Consider the following 22,277-nt stretch of genomic DNA (forward strand, 5'->3'; position numbering starts at 1 on the left):
AATGTAAATTCTGTCAGTATTTACTCTCCCTCATGTTGTTCAACCCCGTAAGACCTTCGTTCATCTTCAGAACACGAATTAAGATATTTGTGATTAAATCTGAGAGCTGGATCACTCCTCCATAGGCTTCTAAGGGATTGACACTTGTTCCCCGAAAAGTTATTAAAGACATCGTTAAAATAGTCCAAGTGACTACAGTGGCTCAATCTTAAGTTTATCAAGCGACGAGAATACATTTTGTGCGCAAAAACAAACAAATATAACGACTTTATTTCAACTATTCATTTCAATAAAATAGTCACTTGGACTATTTTAACGATGTCTTTGATAACTTTTCGAGGCCGGCAAGTTTCAATCCCTTAGAAGCCTATGGAGGAGTGATCCAGCTCTCAGATTTAATCAAAAATATCTTAATTTGTGTTCCGAAGATGAACGAAGGTCTTACGGGGGTTGAACAACATGAGGGAGAGTACGTACTGACAGAATTTACATTTTTGGGTGAACTATCCCTTTAACATGAGCTGAATCGTGAATGAGAAGCGATCAGTGTTCGCTCAGACATGCTGACGGGTTCAAGAGGAGTTTACAGCAGATAAACTAAACCACGCCACAGGGAAGATTCAAAGAGACGGGTCAGAAACATGAGTAATCGCTCGATTACCAACCAGCCCTTGAATATGATTCAGAGACAGCACACACACACACAGATATTGTGAGGACACAGAAATAGCCACAGCTTCAGATGATTACAATGACGTCAACACTTACCAGTGGCTGAACAACACACAATCATCTGGTTATTATGAACAACACACAATCATCTGGTTATTATATACAACAGGGAATTGAAATAACCTTCAGATGATGTTCCTTAAAAATGGTTTGTAAAAAATATACACTAAAACTGTTAAAACGAAATGACATCATTCCAAATGCATATTTTCTTCCTGACAATGAGGAAAAAATGTGATATAATTTTTTTTTTAAAGAAATGGTTTGCTTGTGCTTGTTTTTAGGTTGTACAATTTTGCAAAAAATCGGTTCTATATAACTTATTTTTATTCTTAATATGATTTATCATATAAAATTAAATTACTGAAATATTATAATAAACTTGTATTACTGCACTGTAAAATATGTATTGAAACTGTAAAATTACTATACTACTATATTTATGTCTTAATTTCTTCATTTTGAAACAAGAGCTTACAATACCCATGTTTCCATCACCAAATTTAAAAAAAAAAAAAAAAAATTTCCTTAATTCACAAAAAAAAAATAAGTTACGTACGTTCGCTTGAGGTTGTTTTTGACTTGTGTGAAAAAGAGTTCATGTGAATAATAGGAGATGGAAACGCATTTCCCGAACAAATTCTGACGTAGCGAACATTAAACCCACATGACAAATCGGCTCACGGTGTTTTATTTACTGTTGGTTGCTAGGTTACCAATACCACCATCATCCGCCTGAACAACTTGATGGAAACGCACCCAATTCACAGTTGTTTGTTTTTTTGCGAACTTTGAAAAGATTTGCTTCACGTTTGCCGTTTGAATGGAAACCCAGCTAATGAAAAATGCAGCACATGCATTCATTGACGTAAACCACAGACTTTGTTTTAATAGTTTCCATCTGTTTAAATTAATCGTTCAGCCCAAAATCTTAGGCAGAATGTCTGAGCTCCAGTTTTTCACATGTGATTTTATAGCTCCAAAAAGCACAGCAAAAGTAGCCCATAAGGCGTGTGCACTATATTTAAAGGCTCCTGAAGTCAGACAATACATCTATTCTAAAATTTCTGATAATTCACTGACAATTTTACCGTTCCCTGAAGCTCTGAAATAGACAATACAATCATATGCACTACAAAAATAGAGCACTGACGCCATTGCTTCTCATATGTCAGTGTCATCACAAAAACTGCAAGTTACAGTGGAGGAGATGATTGAATAAAGACTTGTCATCTGTTCCTCACACGTGGACAACTTGTACGGCTCATTGTTGGATCTCGACTCGTAATGATCTGTCACTACGAAGAGCTGTGCATCACAAAAAAGCCCAATTAGCGACTACCAAGAAAAGATAAATCCCTTAATTGATAGCAAATGACTGCATATTAAATCACATTTAATCAAAAATGCAGAGAAAATAAACCTTTGCCTGATATAAACAACTCTCATAATGATTCAACTGGAGCTGCTACACCTCCGACCACATTACACACGTCCAAAGGGAAGTTGTTTTCTATTCACAAGATCAAATAAACGTGGAAGTGGAGACGACAGGCTCCGTAAAACAGCATTACTGACACGAACGTCTGACTTTCCCCTGCCAGAAGAGCTTTAATGAAATATTCAGGATAAAAGGAGAGCTGTTGAACAGCCGGGTGAATGTGATCTGACGGACTTAGCAGATAACATAACGCATTGACTGAGATTAGCTGATTCACAATGACAAGATTAGCATAGCTTAGTCACCGGACGAGTTACAAGTTCAGTATGATCGCTTGCAGACTACAGCCTTCCGTACGTTTGCTAGTTTAATGCTAATTAACAGCGCGCACTATAACAATAAATCTGTCCTGTCACATCATGTATGCATTCAACTTAAAGTCAGCATGAAAAAGAATTCTTTTCTTCCCTATTTGTGACGTAAATCTGAGTGAAACGGTTGCTGGAACAAGAACAAATGTAGGGCGGGGCTTGGATGGTTGAGGTTTGCTATTGGTGGATCTCATGTGATTGACAGGTTGCCCCGCCCTCGTCATCAGAGCAGAGAAGCTGCTTCAAGAGGAAGTTATCCTGATTACAGATTACGAGTCGGGACGCACGATATATTGGCCGATATACGTTTATTTTTTGTGTTATCGTTATCGGCCCGATAAATTTTTTGGCCGATATATTAAAGGTGACAAATAATGGATAACTTCCTACAGCTGAGACACTTCAGATGCGCACTGTTCAACATGATGGTTTTTAATTGCTTGAAATATGATTTAAAAACAGCAAAATACGGTGAAGTGCAACATGTTCTGTCATATAGGCCAGTCGTTCCTAAACCTGTCTGGCGACCCACCAACACTGCACGTTTTCTCTGTCTCCCTAATCAAACACACCTGATTCAACTCATCAGCTCATAATCACATGGGTTAATGAGCTGATGAGTTGAATCAGGTGTGTTTGATTAGGGAGACAGAGAAAACGTGCAGTGTTGGTGGGTCGCCAGGACAGGTTTGGGAACCACTGATATAGGCTACATAAAGTTATGAGAACATTATAATTGTGTGCTTTGGACATGGATTTTAATGGTGAGACTTTTGTTTTTGTAATCAGGCTCTCAAATTATATAAAAATTTGGATTTAGATTTATCGGCCAGTATATCGGTTATTAGGGCTGTCACTTTTGAGAAAAATCAAATTCGAACGGTTATCGAATATCAAGTAATGTATTCGAATTTCTACGAAATTCTACGAGATTTTTGACTTAATGTTTTAAACAGCAGGTTATCAATTTAATCTATATAAAGTGCCACTAAGCTACATGGAAAAAAACTGCATCGGAACAGCAAATGCACAAACAATAACGTGACGGCTTAAACAGCAGGAGTAAGGCCTATAGCCTAGCCTCATTTCTTATTTCAATTCATTTCTTAATATTGTTTGCTAGAAACACCAATTTATCAACTTGATCTGGGTCAAGTGCGGCTCTCTTTTTATTGGCGATGTTCCCCGCGGTGGAGAACACGCGCTCAGTGCGCGCACACGTGCCTGGCGCACACAGATTTGCGCGTCAATGTTGAGAGAAGTGGTATACGGTGTAGCTGTAGAACCCAAAATATTTCCAGACTCGACTTTTTAGATGAGTTGAGTTCGTAATTCTCCGCTCGGGCTGTCGTTCTGTGCGTTATCTTCCCTTTTCAAAACAGGGAGGCTATTATTCGCTTTATTTGGTCATGGGCTTACGCTACAATACGTTTAGAGCGCCCGCTCCTGAATGAGATGGCAAACAATAATAAAAAACAAAAAACTGTCTAATCATAGACTGTAAAAAATGCGCTAAACATGGCACTTTAAAAACCGGATAGTTTATTTATAGTTCGAATACGGATATTTCACGTCATGTTCGAATGCATATTCGAATATCGAATAAAAAAAGACAGCCCTATCGGTTATCGGCTTTCAAATATAAAGAATTATCGGTATTGGCCAAGATTTTTATTAAAAAAAAAAAAAAAAAAAGAGTTTTGACTGTTGTGTCTCACCTTATACAACAGCTGTTGTAGTTAAACCATATCAGAGCAGATTTGTATACACTCATCTTGTGCATTGTATTTGAAGTCTTCCAAAGTCAAACAATAGCCTTGTTTGAGAAGCAGACCCTAATTTAAGCCTGATCACTGATAATCAATACTGTGGCTCATTTATGCATTTGTGGTTTCCGCATCAGAAAGGTCAGAACCAAAACAGGGCTCAATAATATTAAGTCACGTAAATTCAAAATTTTATTTAAGGAATCCTGCAGTATTTATTATAAATGATTTATCTGTGCACATTGTTATCTTGTTGAATTCATGTGGCCCGTAATCTTGAATCAGAATATCTTGAATCTGAATAATTTGCAGTGAAATCTCTCCTGAGATGATGACGAGGGCAGGGCAACCTGTCACTCACATGATACACATCCAATAGTCAAGTCAAGTCAAGTCATCCTCATTTATATAGCGCTTTTAACAATGTAGATTGTTTCAAAGCAGCTTTACAGAGATAAACATATCATTTAAACCACAACCATCCAATCAATAGCAAACCACAACCATCCAATCAATTCCTCACAGACAAAAATCAAGCCCCGCCCACATTTGTTCTTGTTCCAAAAGCCGTTTCACTGATATACGTAACAAATGGAAGAAAAGACTAGCACAGCGTAACAAATAGTCTAATGACTGTCGGTAGTCTGTACTAAATCAAATGGGTCATAAAAAAATCATAATATTGCAGTGGCATTTGGAGCAGTGACATCAAACCTGGTACAAACAGATGCTGCATGTCTTAAGGCACCATTTTATAATTGAACACAAATGTGAATGAGATTTGACAGCTGTGGCAAAAGATTATCAATCAATGATGACTTAATTTCAGTCTGTTCTCCACACAATTATAACATCGGTATTACTTCAGAAGACTTGTAGCCTAGGCACTTTTATAATGCGTGGTTATAAAAATTGTGTATCAAAAAGAAAATGCATATGCATTATTGCATTTTCTTTTTGGTATATACTGTATATATATATACACACACACACACACACACACACACACACTTATATTACTTTATGATATATAAAGTAATAAAAATAATAATATATACTTTCATTATACGGAAAACATATTTTGCCTAATTTTCTTTATTCTGCAAAATAAAAAATGAGTCCAGAGTGTCATGATTGCGAGTACATGATGAAATCAATCACTGATCAAAAAAAGCTTCTGGGATCCTGCATGTGCGTTTCTTTCTCTCTCTGCTGTAACACTATCCTCCGTCATGAACGCGCAAACTCAATTTGAAGTGCCGAATGCTGAAAATGGCTCATGATTTGATGGTTAAGAGCTAAAATCTATTTGCATTGATCATTTTCAGTCTCTGCCATGCTGAAATGACAGAAAAAAAAAAGAGAAAAAAAACCCTCCATTGACAGACGTTCAAGAAATCATCAATATTATGCCATGCAAATTGAGGTTATGACATAATCATCTGACCACCAACAATTAGCTACATATAAATATCATAACCAAGTCAATTTACATATAAATGTAATAAAGGTGCAGGCGGCGGCAATTCAGAAACAGGCAAAGGTCAGAGAGAGGCTGGAAAATGATCATGTAAAAGCTTCATTAGTGCTACAAGAAAACTTAATTAACATAAGCCATGTTAGGAAACATTTAGACTAGTTGGTGATTCAAGACAAAAGCCAGTGTAATGCGATAACAACTGTTCTCTTAATGATCAAAGACAGTAGGTTGTTAAAAGGTCTTTCAGAAAGCAGCGCGGAACATCCAATAGCAGTTTTTCTGCGAAGTTCTTGAGTAAAACAGAACTGAAACATCTACTGCTTTATGTCTGATTCAACTTTGCCCTCGGCAGACACAAGTTGACTGAAAAATCAGGGAGATGCAATTAAACAAAGTCTGTCAGTATGCACAGATTGTCAGCCCTCCAAAAAATACATAGCTTATGCATATTAAAATAAACCATCATATTATAATATTTTAAACTGTAGTACAAAGAAATTCACATTAATGAAAATCTAAAGAGAACCAAAAAAGGAGCCAAAGAGTCCTAAATCTCAAAATTGCCCATTGCAATACCTTTGTTTGAGAAATAGGTCAAAATTTAAGACTGTTAACTGATAATCCATAGTATATGCATTATAAAAAAATAAAAATTACTTTCTGCATTATGACCGGGCTTTGAATCTAATGGGAATGGAGAATTAAAAAACACAACAACAACAAGGATTTCAACAAGAATGAGTTAATTTCTTGTTTTTTGGGGTAAATTTTTGTTGTTGTTGAGAATTGCCTCAAAAGCATGGTTTGGTACGGCTAAATGATCATAGTCTCAAGTCAATTCAAAGGACTTAATGTTTCCTACCTTCCACGATGCATTTAAACAATATTGTCAATCCAGCAACTCTAAACTCAAATAAACCCTTACCTGAAGTTTATCCTCGGGGACATTAAGCCAGTGGTTGAACGCTTGTGAGAGTTTTGTTCTGACTTGTTTTCCTATCAAAACAGAGAAAAGAGGGAGAGATGACAAGAAATCAAGATTAGTTGCAGTGCAAACATGTAAGATCAGGGCTGATGTTTATTTTATCGTTTTATTCCAAGTTGGAAACTTAACAGGAATTTACAGAAATTAATTGGAAATTGAATAATTTATACAAACTGTAAAATACACTAACATAAATACAAAACATTTAGTTTGGCGCATGCAGGCAAACTAATACAAATTGTAATAATTACAGTTTTGACATTTACTGTATTTGGGAGTAGAATTTAACAACTAAAAAGAAAAAAAAAACATATTCCCAATGACCAATGTTTTAACCAAGACTTTGCTGCAAGACGTATTTTTCCAACTACATTTAAGTTCCAGTTCTAGGCTAACCTGCAATTTAGCAAATTTCCAGTTAATTCCCATTCATTCCCATGGAAAGTTTCCAATTCCTGGAATTGTGCAACCCTAATCATCATGACGCATGAAACAAGCAGTATGCAGAGACTCAACTCTAATACTGTTATGAATCAATAGAACCATTTTTGCCTTTTAAAACACAAACTCGAAGGCTGAGGACTGACGAGCTCAGATTATTCAGCAAGCTGTCTTCAGCAACCAAAGCTGAGAACGAATATCATTCATCTCACTTCACCTCCATTCATGAGCCTTTCCCCTCCAGCTTCCTGTAACTGGAGCCTTCACTGAGCGAGTTACTGCAGGTTGCACTGATCTAATGACTCGCTGGCAGCGTTGCTCCTTCACTTCATGTGCCACTGTTTCCCTTTCCTAAAGAACTCAGTTTGTCCTTCACTAATGAAGAATCTCATGAAATCACTCAAGAACATGTCACACTTTTCTTTTTGGATTATTCAGGGTTAAATGAATTTGACATTACGAATAAGCATATTTTTTGTGCTTTACAGTAATATGGTGATTTTGAAAAGTTAAAAATGGTCCATATAAGAATGGGAGAAATCGTAACACTCAATATGGCAAAACGGTTTAACCTAGGGATGCTCAATATATCAGCCATCATATCAGTATCGGCCAATATGTTCATTTTAATGTTATCGTTATCGGCCTGATAGGAAAATTTTGCCGATATAATAAAGCCAATAATTAATGGATTATTTCCTTCAGCTCAGACACTTCAGATAGGCACTGTTCAACATGGTTTTGAACTGCTTGAAATCACTTTTAAAGTCTGTCATATAGACTACATGAAATTATAATGATAACATAATTGTGTGCTTGGGACGTGACTTTTAATGTTGAGACTTTAGTTTTTCTAATCAGGCTTTAAAAAAAAAAAATATATAGAAAAATTTGGATTTAGATTTATCGGCCAATAGATCGGTTATCGGCTTTAAAATATAAAGAATTATCGGTATATACCGATACCGATTTTGTATTTTTTAGATCAGTGTATCCCTAGTTTAACCATTAAAAGAGCCAATCAACTCAATACTTCTGTACTCAAAATATGTCTTTTTGTGCAATTACAGCTTAGTACAACTTAATCTTCCTGATCTGACATTTCAACAATTCTAAAAAGTTATATTACAGACTTTGGTTATGCAAACTTAATTTGTAATTGATTTTAAAAAATTCTGTTTAAATTTGATCTAAATTAAACAATGAATTACATTTTAAAATGCAATCATTAAAATGGATTTTTAAATTATAATATAAAAAACAACAACTTTTTTTATAGTTAAAATTTCTATACACTCAGGGTTTTTCTTTTCACTGATTCCCATTCGAGTAAAGCAGTGTCTGGATTCATTGCATCGAGAAAAATCAAACCTCTTTAGATTCTGGGGTGAAATGTGACCTGAACATGTTTTAATGAGATTCAGCCACTTACTGGCAGTCTTTCTCAATCTCTTCACATTCACGCCGGTTTTCCCTTTTCAGAGGAACTTGTTCTGTCCTTCAGTTCCCCAGTCATTCCTTCCGTGACCTCAGCAAAAACTAGCCAAGAGGACCGTCTCCGCATCGCCCGCGCAGGGCTTCTGCGTACGGTCACAAAAGACAGCATTAAAATTGCAAGAGGATGCCAGGAAAACAAGAGAACGGGTTCTGATGCTGCAGCAGTATTTCTCCTCTCGCCCGTCTCTAATATTAGAGGTGGAAACACTCTTTCAGACCTCAGCAGGGTTTTACTGCAGATAAAATTAAAACACTTTCACTTCTTAAAGTCAGCATAGAGAGAGAGAGGAGAAGATTTAATTCTGCAAGATAGTAGAAAACGGAAGTTGTGGCAACCAAAGGTTTTCCTTAATTGACCGAATTTTAAAAAATTAATGCATAATTTAATATGCAGCCATTAAACTATTCAGATAGTAAGGGGGTTTAACTTCATTTTAAGGTGTCAGTGTTACAATATTAAGCAACTACATGTACTTACTATAGGGTTAGGGTAGGATTAGGTTTTGGTTGAGGGATAGTTGCATGCAATTATGCATAATTTACGGTTATTGCTATAGTACACGTAACGAGGACACTGTAAAATAAAATGTTACTGTAAAATGGTGACAATTTTTTTATGGTAACATGACCTCACTCTTCAAAAGCGATCACCATTCAAAACGTCCTTTGCCAAATTGGAAATTTAAGCGTACTACATTAGTGTCTAAAAGGACACATATAGTGGATGGAACAAAACACAAATAATCCTCTAACCATTAGATTCTGTGAAACTCACATTTGTTGTTCATGTATCGCTGGTTCTTGCTCCACGAGACGACAGCAGGAGTTAATAATAGACACATGATATTGTCATTCGTTGTGCATTGTGCTGACTGCAGACTTCCTGAACACTGAGCTCTTCTGACTTATAGGATGATGATGCTTATACCACAAAATGGGTAGTTGACAAGAAATGTCAAGCAGAGACAGCAGCTTCCGGCAATGTGACATGGTGTTTGTCATCAATATCTGACCTCTCATATTACTCAAATACTTCATGAAATAGATTTCAGATTCAAATGTCAAAAAATGAAGAGACACAGTGATGGGGAAAAAAAAAAAAGAGACGGGAGGAAAAATGATATTCAATGCTTTTGTGTGCTTTCGCAAATGTTTCACAGAAGAACGCAACTCATACAGGTGTGAAATGACAGAGTTGCACGATTCTGGATAAATTGAGAATCACACTTTGTTTTCCCCCTGAAAAAGACATCACGATTCTCCCACGAATCTGAACGGACAACTGAACTAAATAACATGTGATTTACTAGAGGTTCTGACAAAATGTTAATTGCTGCAGTCTATTTAAAATGTTTAATTAATCGGAATAAATTTTAAACTGAGTGAATGATTCAATGACTCCCTTCAGTTGTTTCGTCACAGGATGAATCAGTGTTTTTGAACAAATCGCTTGAATTAATGATTCAATGACAAATACATTACTGTGGTTTAAAGGGGACCTATTATGCAAAATTCACTTTTGCATGGTGTTTGGACATAAATGTGTGATGGCAGTGTGTGATGGCAGTGTGTGAACACAACCACCCAGCAGTGATAAAAATCCACCCACTCCTTTTTTTAAAATCCCCATAAATCATAAGCAGTGTCTCCCAACGACCTGTTTTCAGAATGCGGCTTTAGTGACGTCACTGAAGCCACAGGCCCCGCCCACGAGTGTTGACAGACACAGGCCCCGCCCACAAGTGTTGACAGACACAGGCCCCGCCCACAAGCGTTGACAGACACAGGCCCCGCCCACAAGCGTTGACAGACACAGGCCCCGCCCACAAGTGTTGACAGACACAGGCCCCGCCCATAAGTGTTGACAGACACAGGCCCCGCCCACAAGTGTTGACAGACACAGAACCCGCCCACAAGTGTTGACAGACACAGGCCCTGCCCACAAGTGTTGACAGACACTGACGTTCTAACATAGGACCGCCCTGATTGAGGTCACAGCGAGTTGAGAGTTGTACACATCCGCCATTGCAGCACTGACGAGAATGTCTCCCATGCGTTGTCGGTGTTGTGTTGCTGGATGTTTTATCCACATAGCTGTTTATTTACTGGAGCGATAGGCCTAACATTATTGATCATGGCAGTAATGAAAGTGAGAGCGCGCTCTTTATTACAGTTCATAGGAGTTGTTTTACGGATATACAGTTTAGCAGTTTATTAAGCACTCCCTGAAAAGTAGGGGTAAAAATATCGATTCATCAATGCATTGCAATTATTTGTTTCTCAATTCAATATCGATTCATCAAATCCTATGAATCGATTCAGCCCACCGGCCAGTGGCGGCGCTGTGGGCAACACTCTAGTGAGAGCGTTCAGCGTTGTACAAGACGCGCTTTACCAAAACAGCAAGATGACGGACAGCAGCTGCACTCCGTTCAAGCCTGCACCGCCAACCAGGGACGTCGTTAGGCCTATTTTAGGGGGGCTGAAGCTACCCCAAAATGTCCTACGCCCCCCTAAATGATAATAAGAACAACAATAAGTCTCCGGGAGTCTCCCGCATATTGATAGCGGCTCCCTGATGTCCACAAATTAGTTCGAATCTCCCGAAATCTAGAGTTCACGAGCTCCAGACCGCGTAGCGCGCGCACGACAGAGGAAGAGTCCTTGCGTGTGTGCGAATGAGCGCGTGTGACTCACGAAGCGCTTTTTTTATGAGTATGCACATTTTGTGTTTCTGTTTACATTTCTTTTATAACTTGAATGTATAGGAAGAAAGAAAGAAATATACTGTCTATTACAGTTACATGCACTTTAGAGGTGCTAATAAAGCACCTGTTTGTTACAGTTGTGGTTTGTATTCAACACATGAACAATATTGTACAGTTTGTTCTGCTAAATAAACCATGACAGGAAATAATGCTGGGGTCAATTTGTTCTTAAACACTGGTAATACTGCACACATTATTTAAAAATACACTCAGGTACTTAATTACTTGTGTATTTACTAATTATTGAATCGATATCGAAGCTAATAAATCAATATTGAATCGAAGCCTCAAGAATCGAAATCGAATCGAATTGTGAAATTCCTAACAATACCCAGCCCTACTGAAAAGGTGTGTATAATATTTGTTTACGGCTAGTTGTAACGAGTGTTTTTTGTACTTCGCTGTGTATGTTGATAATAATGAAAGGCAGACGGAGAGAGTTTATGGATAATACTTTAATGTTTATGTTTATTCAGCTCTTACAGTGATTTTCTAGAGTGAAATTGACGCTTCATCTTTTGTGTGATGTACAATAAACTTCATTGAACTCATCAGTATATTTTTATAACATTCGGAGGCGGTCCGCTACAACAGGCTTGTAATAGTGGATAAAAGAAAGATGGAAAAACAAGTTATAACCGAAATTAAACTAGACTATACCTGTTCAGTCTCCATACAGCATATATTATCTGGCTCTGTGGGCATTATTGTCCGACTCCGGGTCGACATGAACACGGCTACTGAGAGTTTGTTTTTTGATATTATCATTCCGTGAAATGAGATTGTCCTGACACACGTCCTGCGAGCTCGTGAGGCTCCGCCCTCTGGGCCGGCAGCAGCTGCTCATTTGCATTTAAAGGGATACACACTAAAACGGTGTGTTTTTCTGAGCCTCAAAAAGTGACATTTTAAACATCCTGTAGAAAGGATGTTTATCTGTTGGGTATTTTGAGCTAAAACTTCACATACACTCTGGGGACATCAGAGTCTTATTTTACATCTTGTGAAAGAGGCATAATATGTCCCCTTTAAAAGTCTTGTCTCCACCTACTGGTGTAACAATGTAATTAATAAAATCATTGAAGTGCCATGCTACTTTCAAAAGGTCCTTTACTCGATTTTGATCGCTACCGTAAACAGCAGTACTATAATCCTTAATCCTAGTACTTCTGTGATATGACTATTTGTAACAGAAAAAACAATACGGTGTGCTTAAAGGCTGTTTGCGAAGCAGTTTTTATACCTATACATGACAGCTGCTGTCCTTATCAAAGGTTTAATAGACACACGAATCGTTGTCATTTAGGAATGAGATCGTGTTTGAATCGAGATCGCCATCTTTTAACGATTAATCGTACAGTTCTACAATGACAGGAGTAAAAGATGACAGAATTTTCATTTTTGGGTAAACTATTCATTAATGATCAACCAAAACCACCATAAAAGTACATTTTAAACATATTGCACAATTTCGTTTGACAAGGGCTGTAATCAGAAAATCATATAGGCTGCATTTTCACTTTGCTACCTTTAATTAAAGCAGCTCTTTCCAGCTGTTAGTGATTCCACAGGAAGTACATTTGTCAAATTTGTTGACAGAAACGCTTTGCACAAAGAGTTCTGTACAAAAATTTTAAAAGCGTAATCAATATTCCTTAAATTATTCCAGCTTAAAGCAGGTCAAAATAAAGTCATGCAAAATGTGCGCTTATAAATATGAAAATATTTCAGCAAATGTCACTCGTTTCATTTAAGTCTGCTGCATTATTCTGTAATAAATGTGTAGCGCACTGTACTAGAAATTCATCATACCGTCCCACTGAAATTAACTTCTCGATAAAGCACTTTTCCTATAGCCATGCCATTCTTATAATACCCTTTAAACTAGATTTTAGACCAAGTTCAAGATATCAAACTATTAATATCTCCACATTAAAGCAATAATTCCCTCAAAAATGAAAAACATTCTCGTGTTGTTCCATATGACTGACTGACTTCTGTGATAGCAAAACAGTAAAGGAAAAACTAAAAAATATTCACAATCACATAACAACAGTTCATAAAGAACACAGCTATAAATGTCTATGTGGCTATAATAAACCATAACAGTAAAACTCCATACACTTATATATATATATATATATTTTTCCATTCTATGAAAGTCAATGGGGTCCATCAACTGTTTGGTTACCAATAATCTTTAAAATATAATTTGTTTTCAAGCAGATCAAAGAAACTGTTTGGGTGAGCAATCCCTTTACATTTTGTGTTAAACTATTAAATAACTTATAATTCAAATCACACTGAGGTAGTGCTTGACTGCCATGATCACAGTGTTGTTGATGGGAAAAAGATAAGAGGTTTTTCACAGTAGAATGACATGAAGGTGACGAGTAAATGCATTTTTTTTATTTTCTGTGATCTATTTCTTCAGCGCCATTGAACACAAAATATAAAAATAAACTACACATGTAATGCCTTACCTGGCAGTTGTAACAAGTACTTGTACGGTTCCAGAAGAATCCTTTCAGAAGTTGCTCTTTTTTCTCCATCCATCTCTTCGTTTCAACCAAGAAACCTTCTGTGTGTGTGTGTGTGTGTGTGTGTGTGTGTGTGTGTGAGTGTGAGTGTGAGTGTGAGTGTGAGTGTATGAGAGTGAGTGTGAGTGTGAGTGTATGTGTGTGAGTGTGTGTGTGTGTGTGAGAGTGTGTGTGAGAGTGTGAGTGTGTGTGTGAGAGTGTGAGTGTGAGTGTGTGTGTGAGAGTGTGAGTGAGAGTGTGAGTGTGTGAGTGTGAGTGTGAGTGTATGTGTGTGAGTGTGAGTGTGAGTGTGAGTGTGAGTGTGTGTGTGTGAGTGTGAGAGTGTGTGTGAGAGTGTTAGTGTGAGTGTGTGTGTGAGAGTGTGAGTGTGTGTGTGTGAGTGTGAGTGTATGTGTGTGAGTGTGTGTGTGAGAGTGTGAGTGTGTGTGTGTGAGTGTGAGAGTGTGTGTGAGAGTGTGAGTGAGTGTGAGTGTGTGTGAGAGAGTGAGTGAGTGTGTGTGAGTGTATGAGTGTGAGTGTGTGTGAGAGTGTGAGTGAGTGTGTGTGTGAGAGTGTGAGAGTGTGAGTGTGTGTGTGAGAGTGTGAGTGTGTGTGTGTGTGTGTGAGTGTGTGAGTGTGTGTGTGAGTGTGAGTGTGTGTGTGTGAGTGTGTGTGTGTGAGTGTGTGTGTGTGAGAGAGAGAGAGAGAGAGAGAGAGAAAGTGTGAGTAAATCAGCCTCCACAAAATGTAAATGCCAGACGCATACAGCCAATTATTCTTGGCTGAGTCGTTATTAATTCAATTGGCTTTATTTCCTAAACTCCTAACATTACACACGTAGTGTCGGGACACTGGGTTATTCCCACAGTAAGCATGGCATGATTTGCTCCAGAAGTACATGTGCAATCCTATTTTAATACAACTCAATCTAATTTACCTTTGAAAGAAATTTATAAGGTTACATTAAAGTATAATAAATGTGTATAAAATGCAATATCCTTAGTACTGTACTGTTTTTGTGGGGGGAAAAAAATCGTATATGATCCCAAACTTTTTGTAATCTTGTGAAATATTACTACAAATTTAAATGTATTCTATTTGAATATATTTTTAAATGTTAATTTTCAGCATTACTCCATTCTTCAGTGTCACATGATCCTCATAATATCATAGAGAAATCATAATATGATGATTTGCAGCACAAGGAACATTTATGATTATTATTAAGGCTGAAAACGGTCGTGCTGCTTCAGATTTTTATGGAAAATGTGATCATTTATTTTTCAGGATTCCTTGATGAATTTAAAGTTCAAAAGAACAGCATTTATATGTAACAAATCTTTTGTGACATCATAAATGTCTTTATTGTCGCTTTTAATTAATTATATGCATCCTTGCTGAATAGAAGTATCAATTCTTTTTTTTTTATTCTTACGGACTGTATAATAGTGCACATACACACATAAATGCATACATTATATACACGCATACAAAACAGGGTTCAACATTTTGACCTAAAGCCAGACCCGTCGCTATGGGCAGGCCAAAAGGGGCCGGGCCCGCCCCAAAAAATGCTTGTGCCCCCCCCCCCCCACTTGAGGCACAGATAATTTAATCTTAATATTATCATAGTTGCTAATTTTGTGCTGCATTAATGTTGCATTCTTTATCATTAAAATATTAAAAAATATAAAAGAAACAATCGTGTGATTTAGTTTGATTGATGGGAATCTACAAAGCAACAGCCTATCACGGCCTTACAAAAGAACGTTAGGCTACGTACGTGACATAGCCTACAACTAAGCCGCTCAACAGTTACAGCGCATTTTTGAAAGCGCGTGTGTGTGTGTGTGTCATGCCAATGCATATCCCTCTGTTGACTGCTTTAAAATGCAATGTTTGAGAGATGCTTCTGGTGTTACATCTAATATGTTGCGTAGTCGAGTGTTTTATGGATATTCATAACATTGCTTCGGTGTGATGTGGTGTAGGCTAGGCTACCTGGTCATATTGCTGTTGGTTTTATGTTTAACGTGATGATTACGTGCTGCGCGACTAGAGTTATATATTATATAATAATATATATTATTATAAATATACATACTGTTAGGGCTGTCACTTTACGTTCGAAAATCGATTGCACAATCGATCGGACCAACCAACACAGGTTTCGAAAACGAAAATAGGGAATCGATTTTAGCTGCCTTTTTTTTTTTTAACCAAAAATGTTTTTTAGATAGACAGATCAATACAGTGCACAGAACATGTAGGATGTTGGAAAATTACAATGTCTTTTCTGTTAACCAAATGCTTTTTAATATTCGCTATTACTTCAGTGCAAGTGAACAAGCGCGCCATTATGTGTTGCTTAGTGACGTGTGTGTTCAAGCAAGCCAGAAATGCGCAGATTCTGTGCAATACGCTGTATTTAATATATCACGAGGACTCACGAGTTGCGTATTTGCGCTAAATCCACGCAGATTTGGCTTACACAAACTTCACCAGCAAAGTGAGTAAACATAAAAACACGCCAAATTGGCTCGTGATATGACAGCGTTACCCGGCAAAGTTCATTTTTATCCGAATTTTGCGGGTGTTAATTTCAATCCTTGAATGTTGCACTCCTGTTTGTCATTGTGCAAAAAACTTCACGCCAATAAATCATCAGAAATATTGCTGACTTGTGCGCGTCTCAAGCGCCCTCTTTACGTTCGTCCTAATGCCTGTTAGTTGTCCGTGGATTTGCCAATATTCGGTGTTGAAAATGGAAACGTCTTTAGACATGGAAAAATCGATTTTACAATCGATTCAATGAACACATATGTCTCAAAAATCGAACAGGATTTTTTCACAAAAGTGACAGCCCTACATACTGTAGGCTAATAATAATTGTGCCCCCCCATACATTTCATATGCCGCCCTTAAGACTGAGGTCTGGCGACGGGTCTGCCTAAAGCATTATTCTTAAATGCTCAATTGTTTATTCTGCTTATTATGATTTTTTAAAAGTAGCTATTTTGGACACTGGTGTTTTATTGATGCCATTGTATGAAAGCAATAATGCACTCAAGTGATGTAGGACTGGGGCGATATATACAAAAAAAACATGATATCTCGATATTGTCAAATTTTATTCGATACTCGCGCAGGTTTCAGTCTCTGCTGCCTCACGATTGGAGGACATGATGAACTTCCTCTCCAGAGCCGATCTGAGAGTCACTTCATGAGCATTTTACCATTTCATTAGAGAAAAACTATCCTCATATCATACACACACACACAGAAACTCAAAGGTCTTCACGGCAACCCGTCAAAATAAAAGTTCGGTTTAACTTGAAGTAATTGACTGAAATAATTATGTTAGCCTACTAGGGATGGGACGGTATGAAAATGTCATATCATGATTTTAGTCGCCGAAATGATCGTGATTATCAATATTATCACGGTTTTGTTAAAACAAAATGAAAGTGTTAAAAAAGAACTGATGCTCACACTGAAAACATTTCAACAAGTTTTATATTTGAGAATCAACAAACAACAAATAAAACGAGCAGCTCTATGCACTCTGTGGCATTTCCTTATAATGACGTCGTCATTAGCAACGCATTATAACTCAGCGCACATCCATGTATCACAACGGACGCGCGCTCTCATTTCATTCAAATCTGATTCAAATACAACTTGCCATCTTGCGTCACCGTTTTTGATTGTATTGAAAATGAGTTGATTTATTGTTTACAGAATTTGATAATATTGTTGTGATCATCTTGTCCGGACGAGTTTTGTACGCTGTACAAAATGGGTTTAACAGGTAAGAATAGAGACATTAATCTCTACTCAATATGTCCCCGTAATTATGTGGTTAAAAAAATCGGTGTAATAAGTGTACAATGAATATACATTATTATCTCTTAAATGTCACTCTTAATAGTCTTGTTTGAACTTGTTCGTTCGTCTTTGGCTCAAAGCCACTTATTGCTGCGAACTTTTCTTCGCGGAAGCTTCAAGTTTATTTCAAGTGAGTGAGATAAAGTATTTCAACTCAAAACAACATTTTGTGCCCAAATTATTTCCCAGACGTAGTTTTAGTATTGAGGTCGAAGTTAACTTGCCTTGCGTTCGCTACAACAGTGGATGATGGTCACACATGGCGACTCGGCAGATTTGAAGTGTTTACCCCTATCGCAGCAACTTTTTTGAGCATGTTCTCCATCCTCGATTAAGTTTCCCTCAGGATTTTTGTAAATGTCAAAATATGACCACACCTCAGATTTGGTCCTCTTAAAAGGCTGAAAAATCTCCCGAGCACGGTCACCGCCTTCCGCCATTCCTTCTCGAATAAAAAAAAGAAGCCAACATTGCGCGCCTGCGTCAGACTGCTGCTGGCTGGATAGGATTTATAGTGAGTTATTAAAATCGCGATAATAAAACACGGTTTTAATGATAAGTAAATTTTAAACGATATTACTAACCGTCAGTACATTTTATCGTGGTTTATAGTGAAACCGGTAATCATCCCATCCCTATAGCCTTCTGTTGTACAGTAGATTTAGCTACGTCTTAATTTAATAAAAATACTAATAATAAGTGCATAGAATGTCGCTTATTTTTCACTTGATCTTTTTATAAGCAATGTTAACTTTTAAACAGCATGTAGCCTTCAATGCTTAGGCTATGTATTACATACTTATAAATATGATTACCATCATAAATAATAAAGTAAAAAAAGTATTTTTTTTCAAATAGGTAACTAAAATTGTTCCAACAGATTTTGCTGTGGTAACGAGAACCGTAAAATTTAAAAGGTATTGGTGCCGACTACTAGAATTTTGGTATCCGTACTGCACAGGATTCTGCTCGAGGTGATGAAACCACCATTTGTAGCCATTATCTTCTTGCACACCTTGCAAACCATGGTATCATTTGTGTCCCGTGTCTCTCTCCACACCCTTGTTGTTTATGTCATCTCCATTTTGCTAATGTGTAAAAAAAAAACACATCACCTCACCCCCAACTCACGTCTCTTGTGTGTTAAAACACAAGAGGAAAAGGGGATGTAATATTGAACGTTCAGCATGATCTTAGGGAAAGTATGCTTGAATTTTAAATATTTTATATTTTGAAATTTTATATTGTCAAAATTATTGCGATATTATCGCTAATATTCGATATATCACCCAGCCCTACAAAAATGTAGGACAATTCAGCACTAAAAAAAACAATCCTAAACCATGTTTAAAATTACCTTAACACAACAAAATAATTGGCTTACTGCTTTATTAATTACTCATTGTTTTTAAATGAATAACCCTACATGATGACCAGATAAAATGTTGCCATTTATAACATCAGGTTTTAAATGATCATGCATATTAAATCAATGCATGACCAAAGAACAGTCAAAAACATCATGTGCATTAGCTGGATTATCTAGAAATCATTCTGATCGATATCTAAGAACTCAAACTCAATGACAATTGGATCTAGTATTGCAATTCTTCAGAATAAATCTAATTAGGTAATTTAGAGAAAAACACTTCATTCAATCAGTTGCATCTCAGCAATTGGAGTGACACAACAGTAGATGAGCGCTCAAGCATCAATAAGAACAATTTATTATAGCATGTCGCGGTCATGGAAGTGCAGCACTGGACTCATAAACAATTTCATGGACACGACAGAGACAGGCTTCTGCAGTCACAGCCCATCACTCACACACACACCATCTCTTCTGGGCCTGAACAGGCAACACAAACCACTACACTGACTGACAGGGGTTTAAACTGGAGGGTCACAGATGTGTTCTGATGCACGATATATCAGCCACCATATCGGTATCGGCCGATACATGTTCATTTTTAATGTTATCGGCCCGATAAGAAAGTTTGGCTGATATATTAAAGTCCATAAATAATGGATTATTTCCTCCAACTGAGACACTTCAGATGTGCACTGTTCAACATGATGGTTCTGAACTACTTGAAATATGATTGGAATCACTTTAAAAAAATAAATATATAGTTAAGTGCAACGTGTGCAGAATATTATAATTGTGTTCTTGGGACATGGCTTTTACTGGTTAGACTTTTGTTTTTGTAATCAGGCTCTGAAAAATTATATAAAAGTTTAGATTTAGATTCATCGGCCAATATATCGGTTATCGGCTTCTAAATATAAAGAATTATCGGTTATTATCGGTGCATCCCTAGTTCTAAAAGGGTCACGGACAGCAAGGAAGATGTAATGCTAAATGCATTGCAAATAATAAAATGCAAATAACAATATAATATGCATAACTAAAGCCCTATTCGCACGGGATTAGTATTACCTGGTGACCTCTAGTCATTTGTAATAATTGCGGAGGTTGTCTGTGATCTTAATCCCTTGCGAATCAGTCATGTCTGTAATTTGTAAAGTAAAAATTCCCCCGCATATGACTAACCATATTTCTCCGAACACAAGGTCCTGTGATAATATTAGTCCCGTGCGATTCGGCATCGTATATAATTTTTTCAAGTTTTTTGTTTCCTGTGCGCCTTTTTATCCATGTTTCATGAAGAATGGAGGCTGCGTTGGAGTGTTTTGATAGTAATTTGAGTGCTATTATATCATATCATATCGCTATACATCATACAACTATACAATTTACAGAAAGAGAAAGCTGAAAATCATCAGAAGAGCAAAAAACAAAAAAAATGATTAGATGGAGATGATGGATGACATGTACGTATAGCGGCAAGCGGTAAAGAACATTATTCTGTTTATGATATATCATACAGCTAGACCTATAATAACGACAAGACATTTCCAAGCAATAGCCTATTGACATCATATCCGGGAGATAAGTCAATAAATTCGAGTAAAATCACAGGCTTCGCTTATCCCGTGCGAATGCGCCACACGAAATTCAGATGTGGCGGGGGGGATCATTTCTAAATCACACGAGGTCCCCAGATAATACTAATCCAGTGCGAATAGGGCTTAAGTTAGGGAAATATCTAGATGTTTCCATTACTCCCTGAATCTGACTGCTGAAAAGAGACAATAAAGGGACGACAGCTTCTCTGATGGTTTGGACTGGGTCAGCAGAAGTCCTTCCTCAAGCCTGTTGTAATGGTGCTTTCTCAAGATCAGAATCTAAAGTGTTCAGATTACTGGTGGTGAAAACACAAGGCAGTTGAGACCGATCGTATGAAACATGAAATAACAATGGCTCTTCATTCTCACTCGATCACTACAGCCTGACAGCTTCCAGCTTTCACTGACAACACAATGTGGGTTTTAACTCAAAGCCTTGCTGTGTGATTAAAGTAATACACAAACTAGTAGCCAAAGGTAATACACTACTTTACTACTTTAAGTATTATGTGCAAAATAAACAGTATAGCACAAAAAGGATGATCTTAATAATCATGCTTGCTATTGTGATTGATTATATGTATTTTTATTTATTTATGTATATGTATATGTATGTGTACCGATAATTTGCCAAACAATTTCACTTATTATTATAATCCTAGCTAATTATTCACAAATGCACATCTAATTATAATAATAATATACATATAACGAATGAAATAACATGTCTTCATTACCATTTAATTTACATGTATAATAATAATTTAATAACATTGTTATTATTATTATTAATGTACATTAAGTAAAATCAGATAGTATAGTAACAAAGTGAAATAAATGCCCCACCCACCTTTTGACCGAAAAATCTGGATCCAAGCACTTCCGCTTTCGTCATCCAGCACGTCACTCTTCCGCTTTCAATTTTTTCACTCGCAGCCAGCTCGCTAGCATTAGCCAGTTAGCCAAAGACGGTAATTTAACTCCACTTCGATTCACAATCCATTTAGAACGCGATCAAAACGACACCTCATCATCTTTAGTACACTAATATCCCGCTATATTTAAAAAGAATAGATATTTAAGACGCGCCAGAGACCCTTCAGTTGATCTGTCATATCTGAGTTTGACAGGAAGCTCACTCATCACTGCTCCTCGCGCTTAAATACGCCATGGAGTCCACAGAGAGCATGCGCAGAAAGTGGGTGGGGCCTTTTTCCCCTGACGCCGCATTGAACTATGGTAGATGTAGTTATAGGGTAAGATGCCAGCCTTTAGAATAATGTGCGTTTACTTTTAATCTGTAACATATTATTTAGATATAAGTTTAGCATATGCAGATGATGATGCATCAGCCAATGTTATTAAAGGATATAAACAGAAACATTTACTAATTTAGAACAAATGTACAATTATTCAAAG

General features: G+C 37.0%; 1 protein-coding gene across 4 annotated transcripts in view; it reads right to left on the minus strand.

Annotated features, from left to right (window-relative positions):
• Positions 1-22,038, minus strand: part of ggps1 (geranylgeranyl diphosphate synthase 1) — a 36,684-nt gene extending 14,646 nt beyond the window's left edge. The window contains exons 1-4 of one of the 4 annotated variants that reach the window (XM_077217406.1): positions 21,709-22,038; positions 13,965-14,062; positions 8,649-8,796; positions 6,716-6,786 (exon numbers count right to left, since the gene is read on the minus strand). Coding sequence is in view for 2 of the 4 variants with exons in the window: in XM_077217404.1 (XP_077073519.1) it covers positions 6,716-6,786; positions 13,965-14,037 (144 nt within the window). In the remaining 2 variants the exon portion in view is untranslated. The remainder of the gene's footprint in view (positions 1-6,715; positions 6,787-8,648; positions 8,797-13,964; positions 14,063-21,708) is intronic. The other 3 variants (XM_077217407.1, XM_077217404.1, XM_077217405.1) reach the window with 3 other exon arrangements.
• Positions 22,039-22,277: the final 239 nt, after the last annotated feature.

Source organism: Siphateles boraxobius, unplaced genomic scaffold (genome assembly GCF_051911475.1).
Source record: "Siphateles boraxobius isolate OS27281-9 unplaced genomic scaffold, OSU_SipBor_1 73, whole genome shotgun sequence".
NCBI classification, from domain to species: Eukaryota; Metazoa; Chordata; class Actinopteri; order Cypriniformes; family Leuciscidae; genus Siphateles; species Siphateles boraxobius.